The sequence below is a fragment of the Magnolia sinica genome, chromosome 19 (genome assembly GCF_029962835.1).
Source record: "Magnolia sinica isolate HGM2019 chromosome 19, MsV1, whole genome shotgun sequence".
NCBI classification, from domain to species: Eukaryota; Viridiplantae; Streptophyta; class Magnoliopsida; order Magnoliales; family Magnoliaceae; genus Magnolia; species Magnolia sinica.
This window is the reverse complement of record NC_080591.1, coordinates 6025827-6036235: the sequence shown is the minus strand read 5'-3', so window position 1 is coordinate 6036235 and position 10409 is coordinate 6025827. Positions and strand designations below refer to the sequence as shown.

The 10409-nt window shown below is 43.7% G+C and overlaps 2 protein-coding genes across 2 annotated transcripts; both read right to left on the bottom strand.

Annotated features, from left to right (window-relative positions):
- Positions 1-801: 801 nt before the first annotated feature.
- LOC131234787 (benzyl alcohol O-benzoyltransferase-like) lies at positions 802-4892 on the bottom strand. The gene is made up of 2 exons (XM_058231740.1): positions 4421-4892; positions 802-1962 (listed from the first exon to the last, which is right to left on the bottom strand). The coding sequence occupies exons 1-2, from the start codon at positions 4859-4861 to the stop codon at positions 1027-1029; spliced, it is 1377 nt and encodes a 458-aa protein (XP_058087723.1). The 5' UTR covers positions 4862-4892; the 3' UTR covers positions 802-1026.
- A 1463-nt stretch (positions 4893-6355) lies between these two features.
- On the bottom strand, positions 6356-10176 carry LOC131235642 (probable LRR receptor-like serine/threonine-protein kinase At2g16250). Its single transcript, XM_058232905.1, has 2 exons — positions 9629-10176; positions 6356-7467 (listed from the first exon to the last, which is right to left on the bottom strand). The coding sequence occupies exons 1-2, from the start codon at positions 10174-10176 to the stop codon at positions 6990-6992; spliced, it is 1026 nt and encodes a 341-aa protein (XP_058088888.1). The 3' UTR covers positions 6356-6989.
- Positions 10177-10409: the final 233 nt, after the last annotated feature.

The following is a 10409-nucleotide window of genomic DNA, read 5'->3' as shown; positions in this document are numbered from 1 at the left end:
ATATTCTACCACCTTTATAAAAATTTCGTCCTTGAAATTTAATTACACCCCTAAAAGAATAGGTGAATATACTCTTCTATAATCAACGATGTATCTAGATGTCTACTACATTCCACGTGTCACGGTTTTGTGAGAGTACAAATGTGTATAAACTATTATACAAATTTGGGTTATTACAATCAAACAGTCACATGCGGGCTGTCAGCCACCCATGTGATGGGATCATGATTTTAAAACGTGTCTACGGTTGAATTTGCTCCTCTTAAGTCATGGACCCTCCACGCGTTCTCAATATCACGTGTTGATTGTCCATTAAGGGCCCGTTTGGCCGGGAGGCTTAGAAGGTATTAGAAGGGATTGGAAGTTAAATCCCCATATTGGCCGGGTGTGCCAAACAGACTGGGCAATCTGATCCCGGAATATAGCAATCCCATGGATCTTAAGACAATCCATTGACAACACTATCATTACTTTTAAATCCCATCCAATCCACCTTAGTCCATTCAAATTTGCCTGGGACGTGTTTGGTTTGCGGGATCGGAAGGGATGGGCCAAACGATATAGCAATCCTAACTACCTTGAAATCCATGCCATCCACCCTAATACCATTCAATCCCTTCCAATCCACCTGGCCAAACAAGCCCTAAATATCAACTAATTGACTATATATAACATCATTTCAGCATAGTTGTTCCTTTGTAAACCATCACAATTTGCTCCCACCATTTGAATGGTTAAATTTGAATTTCACCTTATTTTACAATTTTTTTGTGTACATATGCATCATCCATCCACTCTATCTGACTGTCAAAATTTTTCACTGGGAGTTATTTGATACTCTGGCAGGGTCTGATGCTTGATACGCAGGCACTAATGATTAGTACACGTGGCATTACAAAGTTAACTTGACTGGTAATATTAAAACGGTATCTTTTACATGTGCACATTATTCCAACTTTTCAGATAAAAACATCATAAAGGCAAAAACCCACTTTACCAACATACCCTCAGAAATGCTGCTCCACGCTAAAGAGCAGACGGCACCATTACAGGGGCAGTATCGTCAATCTCCTCCACCCTCCGTATCTGTTCCCTTATCACCCTTTCAAACATCTCCACCGTTCCTTGCGGCAAAGATACCAAAGCCAAAACCCCTTCAACCCCTCTTTCATCCTTATGTCCGATGACAGATGTCACCATACCAGGCACCATCCCAGTCCCAGCCCTCCCTGGCCCACCATAAACCCCTGGGCCCCACCCCAAGTCCACGTCAGCAAATCGCAACCGGCTCATGTCCGACACAACGAACGCGCCCTCCGAACAGAACCCCCTCCGCCCATTCACGTCAATGAAATCCAAAACCGATTTCCGATACTCGTCTCCAACAACCGATTTCTTCACGCCCGATATCAGCCCCGCAGCATAACGTATCGGGCCGTTACAAAGCGCTTCCGGCGTCGTTACGGCGCAGGGAAAGACCACCGCAGTCCCGTAGTATCCATCCGGCAGCGAGGGATGGTAGCGGAAGCGCGTGTCGATCGGGAAGAGGAGTTTCGTAATGGTTTTCAGAGCGAGGGCTCGGGTCCGGGCCCGCCAGAGGCAGGCGGCTACGGCGTCGAAGGTGGGGCATCGACGGTCGTTGATCTGGCGCTTGAGGGCTGAGATGTCGGCGTTGGAGAAGAAGGTGGAGATCTGCGCGAGGCGCTTGAAATCTGCGCCGGTGGCGGGCGTTTCGGACGTTGTATCAGTGTCGTATTCCGGGTGCCGGTACGAGACGCGGGGCGGGGAGCGTGGGGCGAGGATTTCGCGGCCCCAGGAGGGGAGGAAAGAGGAGGCGTGTCGGTTAGGGTTTCGGGCGAATTCCGATACGGCCGTTACGAACTGGAGGGCGCCATACGCATCGCATACACAGTGGTTGAATGTATACGCGAGTACGAACCCCCCACAAGCAAGCCGGGTGACCTGGAAAGAACACAATGACAAGGCACCGAACGTTAGTCAAAAGATCGGTTGATCTAGACCGTCCACTATGTCCACCACACAATTTATGGGCCACCATGCAAATATCACACCTATCTTACAGTACTAACCATCTGATTAGCGACCTCTAATATAGACGATCAATATTATTTGTAAAAAAAAAAATTATCAACAATTTCAGACCATCTATTTGATGGACCATCAAGGATTGCTTATGATGGTAAAGAATCACTACTGTTAGGAAATCCTTATCATCCGTCCATCCGCGGGGAAAAGGATGGCCACGAAAAATGAGGACAAAGCAAGGATGGGTTTGATCATCCAATAAGGCTTCTTTTTAGACGTTAACCCTTAAAATATGTTCTAGACTTAATGAACGGCCTAGATTGATTATCGAACTGTCCAAGTTACCCGATACAACCAGGAGCATTATAAAGCTCTGAGATCACTGAAGGTTTTATCGGCAAAAATGAACACCACTTTTAATTACAAGGCAAGGTGTATGCATTAAATGGTTGGTGTGTCGATGTGTGGGGCCCATTTCTACTAGGGATGTGTGCCCACAATAAGTTCGCTACACGGGCAATTGCTAAGTAATCTTGTGGGCCTGTGGCGATGGTACTCAAGTGGGCCCCACTCATCATCCTGATCAGGTTCATTCATTTTTTGGGGCCTATCATGGATGGCACATATTTCAAAATTCACACCTATTGGACAATTATATCTATCACCTTTATTTTTTTTTTTTGAAATTCCCTAAATAGTTTTCTGATATACATTTCTGGTTTCTACCGTTGCTTTGAGGGCCATAGATCAGACGGCTAGAACCATCCCAACCATTTGTCGGGCTCAATATTTATTGAGAAATGCTCCAGTGCTCTGAGAGAACTATTAAGATATAGTGCTCCTAGTTGAGTGGATTCTCTTGGACAGTCCAATCAATCGATCCGAACTGTTCATTAAGTGGAGAACACATCTCAAGGCCTACCATCCGAAAATAACACTGATCGGGTGATCTATTCCATCCTTGATTTGGCCTTTTTTTTTTTTTTTTTCTCTTTACCCATCCTTTTCCAAATCAATGGATGGGTCACGGTTGCCTAACAAAACCAACTCTTTAAAATAAAAAGCAATCGATGATGGTCCCTAGCCGATATATAGATCAAATTGTTGATTTGACCTGTTTTGTGTAAATAATCTTGGTCGTCCATATTAAATGACATTGATAAAATCTGTCGGATCGGTGTGATTTTTCCATTGTTGCTCATGAAATGTGCATCGGACGGAATGAACAATCCAGATCAATGGATTTGGCTCTTTAAATGTCCCAATACAATTAGGAGCACTATAACTTATAGTACTCTCTCATATAAAATTTATGATGGTGTCAAATCTGTGACCCCACTGTGATGTTTACATGAAATCCAACCCGTCCATTGTATGTGCCTCTCAATTTTAGTTCTATAGGCCTAAAATCAGTTTGATCCGTAACTCATTTGGGCTACACAAGAAACGGTCGAGAAGGGATGCTTACCATAGGTTTTTATATGGGGGCCATCATGTTATTTATACAACATCGAATCCGTTGATTGGGTGAGGCCTACGTGGATGAAGGGAGAGCCCAAAAATTAGGCCATTGGAAACACAGGGGACATGCGGCGTGATTTAGAGGTTATATGGATGATTTTACACTGGTTCTGATGGTGTGGCCCACCTAAATTTTGGATCTGGCTGAATTTTGGTGTGTCCCATTTCTCGACAGAGAACATTTGATGCATGATTGGATGTCTGACACACATCCAAGTGGGCCCCACACATACTTAACTCTACGGCTAATCTACTGCTCTATAGTCGACACTACTGGATCATTCTCCATTTATTATATTATCTATTAAATATTATAAGAAGAAAAAAAAAAAAAAAACACTCGACCTAGGTATTTGGTTCAACTCAAATTATCGTGTTTTGACGGGTGCGTTTGGCTCCACCAAATATCATGAATTGATTAATCAGTCTAATTTGGTACAAAACGTTATCAACATTTCATGGTATTTGGTCCAACCAAATGCGACCTAATTTATATAAGAGCACGTTTGGTTGCACTAAATATCATGAAATTTCATGATAATTCAGGACCAATCACAATCTAATTTGGTGCAAATATCATGATATTGGTACAACCAAACGCACCCTAAGACGTGATCTCTATTACATCATTACTGCTAACAAAAATGAAATGAGATCATTTTAAAGAGGCAACAAAACAAAGGGGTAAAAAAGGTCAATCTCCTCACAAATTGTAGCCTTGTGATGAATGTGGCCCACCTAATTGGCAAGAAGGGGCCTGATCTGAAAAGCAACGGGCTGGTGGACCCCTATTTTTCCAGGGTGGGCCATTGGCCTTGAAGAAACTACAATGTGTGAGGATATCACCAATTACCTGCATATGAAGCAATGGAGAATCGACGATGGAGAAGCTGCCCCAAATATCATCAACAAGAAAGTGGTCCCACTGAGGGAACGGTGGCTTCAATCCACCATCGATCTCGTGCAACTGAGCGAGTGTAACATTGGCATTGGCCTGGCGGAAGATCACACCTTCTTCACAGCAATCAACGACGAGCTTGCCATTCTCGGCATTCCTGAGACGACCTGCGATCGGGTAGTAGGGAATGAGGGCCATCGACAATGCTCGTCGTATGATCGGGACTGGATCGGTCCCAGTGGCATTGGTAGGGTAGAAATGGATGAAGGGTATGTGGTTTCTCAGGCCCATTTGATCATCTATATTGGATAGATACTTGAATTCTCGAGGCGTTGATGTGTGGGGCCCAACGAGCTCTGGGCCGTTGATTTGCACTGAGAAGTCGAGAGGTGCCATTTTTGGTAGCGAAGGGGTATAGACGGTTACTTCGGTGTATATCTGTAGGCCATGTTGAGGGTGCTTTCTTTTTATAGTGTGGATGTTTTAAAGATACCCCTCCTTTTTTATGGAATTACGAAAAAAGAAAAAAAAGAAAACCAACGGCTCGATGTCATGAAAACCGTTGATGGAGTTAGTTAAGGATGTAAAGGTTGGAGTAATGAGAGAGAGAGAGAGAGAGAGAGAGAGAGAGAGAGATGCAGGCTACATAATATCTTATGATCGGAACGGCTGATCTAGCACTTCATCAGGTCCATGAGTCATGAGCAGAAGATCACTGCGATCCAACGGTGAGATTATACTATTTAATCATTTTTGTCAGTGGTCCGCACATAGACGGTTAGAAATGAGAATGGTCCCTTTTTAAATGCGGAAATACTGCGCTCAATCAGATAACTAGGATCCTCGAATCAAACAATTTCGGAGCACAGCGGTCCAATCATGCCCCACCGTTTGGATGGTCCATATCACAACCTAAATGGGCCGACATGACCGTACGATAAAATGATCTGTGCCATCTCTTTAGTGGGCCACCAAGATTAATGGGAAACAGTATAGATTCGTTCTCATCGGGACAATCCTAGTGGCCTGATCTTCCCCATCGAAATAGTTTATTCATGACCATCCATCTGAAAACTGATGATAAGATGGATAGGACCGGTCCCTCGGTTTGAAACTTGAGCAGTTGCCCATGCGCTGCATGGTCCACCACATAGACAGTACAGATTATCCATCAATTCCTATGAGAGACCAGGATATGGACAGCAGAATCGAAGTCAAAGAAAAGGGAATTGGAAAAAGACAACAAACGCCGAAATGTGATGCCGATACGATACGTTGGAACTGTTATCATTCGAAACACAAAGCCCAAAGCAGTCTCAATCTCACCGGCTAAACGGCCATATGACCAATGCAATATGCTTTCTGTTACCGTATAAATATTCTCGTGCAAGCTAATGAAACAACGTGCCAACAAGTAACACGTGTATGACATCCAGGCCAACTATTAGGTGGGGCCGAATATAAACATGCCACGTCAATAAATTAGATAATCCTGATGGGGAAATCATGGATGAGAAAGATAAACGGGTAGAAGGAAAATCACCAACAATTTACATTGGACTTACGTAATTAGTTATATTCTTGGCATGATTGGATCAAAAGAAGCCCAAACAAACTAGAAGTAGTTCGTTAGATTTATACTCAATCCTACGTAAACATGATGTAAGTAGCTTCTTAATGTGTTTAATTTGAAAAAATTCATTCCAAATATAAAAAATTTATTATTTAAAGTTTTGATTATAAAAGAGTTATAACTTTTGATACAGACATCATCACATGGGTTAGGTTGCAGCCCCGAGCGTGGCCATTGACTTTTGTGCAAATTTGGGACGTTCATTAGCCATCATGCATGCCATATTACAAACAAAAAAAATAAAAAAAATCCTTGAAAGCCTACGTGGGCCTGACTGATGGGCTCTTAGAATAGCCTGAGCGCGGCATGATTAATAAATGGGCTTCAAATATCAACCTGGGCTTGACCCCCTGCCGAGTATTCCAGCCAAAATTGGGCTTGGCCTAAAAGTCTGACTGGCCAGCCTGACCCATTTACAGAGCTCTGCAGTTAATCCTCCCTATCTTTCTACCAATCCCCAAAAAAAATCACAAATGATGCTGATAAACAAGAGAATGTAATTAAAAACGGTTGAAATGCGTCAACATGGCAGACAAGAATGAGATCCAGGCCGTTCATCATGCACGTTCCATGTTGGATTTTCCCCTGGCAAAAAAGGTGGGGCGGTCCACTCTTCATCTGGGCCACACTTTTGTAAAAAAAACAAATGGATTGTTATAAATAATTGCTGTGTATCCACATTCGAAACACATTAATTTGTTACCCATCTGATGAGTGGACCCACCTGGTTTCTGGGCAAGGGCACTGCACGTGGTTGATGGTCGACTTTAATCTCTCACACATGTGCCGCATGGGCACGTGTGGCACGCTGTATCATACCCGAATCACCACCAAATAAAATGATCAAAGGCCAGATTTTGTGCACACTTTATCTAGCATTCCTGTATAATGTTAATGTATGTTGCTTTCTATATCATAACCATTCATCCTGATGAGGGTTGGGTGGCTAAGATCAGAGGATCCAAGCTGGGACCCACAACCCTGATCAGCTATACGGGCTGGATGGCCTATGGCCTGTCGCACCAACTTCATCGTGATCCAGCTCGATTGACTCATACAAGCCTTAGCGATGGTCACTACTCCGATGATCTCTTCAGCTAGATCTTCTTCCATGATGAGGGTTGGGTCCATCAAGCCGATCAAGCTGGCTCGGTCCGGACAAGCCATTACCTTCTGTAACCATCTTTGGGAATATGGATCATCTCCACTGCTCACATTTAGGCCCGAGATCAGGTCCATCAGTAGCTTTCCGTAGCACCACACGTCGTGACTCAGTAGCTCTTCGTGTTCCACACGTGTGGCTCGGCTTAGGCTCCCGAGCCGCGCTTCTTGGTTCGGGCCCATCAAGATGCTGCTACTCTGCACATCACTGCATGGAAATGGAAAGCATGTTATGTTGTAATTATCTGGTGGTGGTGATGTTGTGGGCCCTTTGGAATTGATTGGGCCGTTTGATTTTGAGTGGGCTAGGCCCAGCCCATTTTATCAACTGTGATTAGAGGTGAGCATCTAGTCGAGTCAAACTAGATTGGGTATTCAATTTTTATTTTTCTAAGAACCTGACTTGAACTTGATTCAATCCGGGATTGAGTCTAGTAGGGCTGACTTGATCCAATCCAATTTCTTGTTGGCTTGCTCTGAACTAAGTTCGACTCAGTCAGGGAAACCGAGTTGGATCGAGTCGAGTCTGTCTGGTCGATTGTTCAGTCAATTCGGACAGGACTAAGTCAAGTCAAGCCGGAGACTCTCGTGCTAGAACCGTTTGAGCAAAAGAGGAGTAAAAGTTAAAAAATAATAATTTATTTATACTACTCAACTAGATCAAATCGGATCTGACCGGTTCGAACAAGTCAGACGGATCCATCGGTTCGGGTCTACCCACGCACTCCATGTTAGCCACAGATCCATCGGTCCGGGTCTACCCACGCACTCCATGTTAGCCACCCCCCCCCCCCCCCCCCCCAAAGGATTGATACCAAGACCTCAGGTGTTGGAAGGAGGTATCTCCGCTCAGTCTGCCAGTTGAGCCATGGATCTGGGTGTGTTCGGGTCAGATCCTGCTCAGCTATAACTGTAATTGGCTTCCTGATTTTTTGCTGTACACTCTGAATAAACTGCTCATGATCCGGCAGTTATCACATGTGGGGCCCACCACTTGCAAGGATGGTGGTCTGTCGCTTTATTCGTTCCATATGGTGATTCCGCCTAGTGAAAATCATCCATCAAGATCGGACGGTCAGAAATCATAAGTACACTTCCGCATTCTTAATCTGAATATCTCTGGTCACCGAGATGATGAATGGCCCACATTCGAAGTCGAAAATTCTATCAATCGGACAGTTGTGTTCTCCAATGGTTTGGGGTTTTGGACCGTAGGTCATTGATGGTATGGACGATCGGATGGATTGGATGGTCGAGATTCACCTACATCGCCAAGTACGGTGGTGATTGGCCAGTGACAAAAAAACTAAAATAAAAAATATTAACCACCTTGGATGGACTGTGCCCCAAATATCACTGGAATAGATAAATCCTAACCCGTTAATTTGTGGCCTAAATATAGACGGTTAAGACGTTCAACTGAAAAAAAAGTAAAAGATTGGTGGTTAGGATCTTCCAATGTAGGAGATTTTTTGGGCATGGTCCATCCACAGTGATACGCAACATCCCAACGGTCTAGATTATAAAACCGTGGCCCCACTTGTCAGAACCCGGGTATACTTTGCAAGTCCTGGGCCGTTTATCACTCCCACTTGAAAAGTTGAGGACACTCCAAAGGAGTGAAGGAGACTTCAATGCGCGCATTATCTTCAACAAATTAAAGGCAGTTGGCGGGAATATATAAAAATTTCCACTTTTAAAATTTCAAAACTCCATTTGGAAATCTACGTTGGGATTCCCATTATCCAACCCCTTGACTGTTGTTCGACGGTGAGAGATATGTGCGCACTGACTCTCGGTGCACACGGAACGTACCCAATATTTTCTATTTTTAACAGCAAAAATCATTGTATCAGGAACCAAAGGTGTAAATTCATCTTAGAAACATTCCAATTTTGATTTTTTTTTTTTTAAATTTTTAATTCAAATGAAATCAAGACTGTTAAATCTAAATTTGAGGCCTGCTAATTCCACAAGCATGTAGAGCAGTACACATCTACAAATGGGCACACGTGCAAATATGAAACATGTGTGTGAGATTTAAGCCTTCCATAAGGTTTCAAACCGATCTTCCACCTAAAAAGTAAGACATTTCCATTCATCGGGTGAACCACAGCATACGAAATAGATTGATGGTTAAAATCTTTTATGGCCATTCATTTCTTCTGATATTCTGTGGCCAACCTGATGAGTGAAATGGTCTCATTTTTATACCAGAATATCTAATGTAGCTCACCTGATGAAAAGCTAAGATTTCACATAAATGGCAAATTGTAAAACATGCGCACGTGTGCATACGTGCAGTTCCCACACACGTGTGGAATTAACAAACCTCACTAAAATACTATAAAACACACACAAACACTTACTTGTGAAGGACAGGAGGACTGCAAGTGCAATGGAGAAAGAGCAATGCATCGGCCACCTCAACGGCGATTTTCAGCCTTACGATCCACGGAAGCGGCCGATCTTTGGATGTGAGGACCGTTGCAAGATCTCCACCCTCCATGAATTCATAAACCAAAAAAAGCTTCTCTTTATCTTCACCACAATAACCAATCAACGGTACGAAGCATGTAGCATCACTGAGGGAGATGTACAGCTCAAGTTCTCTCTTCAGATCCTCTACAACACCCTTCTTAACGACGATCTTATCCGTTCCGTTGTTTAAAAAGCCAGCGAAGAATTCACCTGAGTGGCCGATCTTGATCAAGCTCAACGTACTAAAATCATCGGTGGCGGACCGTAATGATTCGACGTTGAGATCCCTTGTAATACAAGATGTAGGTTTAGTAGATAAGGGAGGAGAAGACCCGTGTTTTGATTTTGTGAGATTTCTAAGTAGAAAGATGAAAATCAGGAAGCCAAACACGGAGAAAAGGCTCCATATCAGAAGTCTAAGTGAGTCAGGCTCCATGGCCTCTTTTAGGAGAGGGACTGGCTCGTTTATATAAAGAGAGTCCTACAGTCCTGGCACGTGCTAATGTGGCACGTGTGTTTAAGGTCCTGGTCGGTCTGATGGGTCCCACCGTTTATGTGTCGTGTGTTGAAAATCAGGCAGAGGTGGTTGTTGGGTGGGCCGCACATGTTTGTAGTTGACTTTTCCTACAGTTGTTGGAAGCCCGTGCAATTAAAAACTTGATGGGGGCT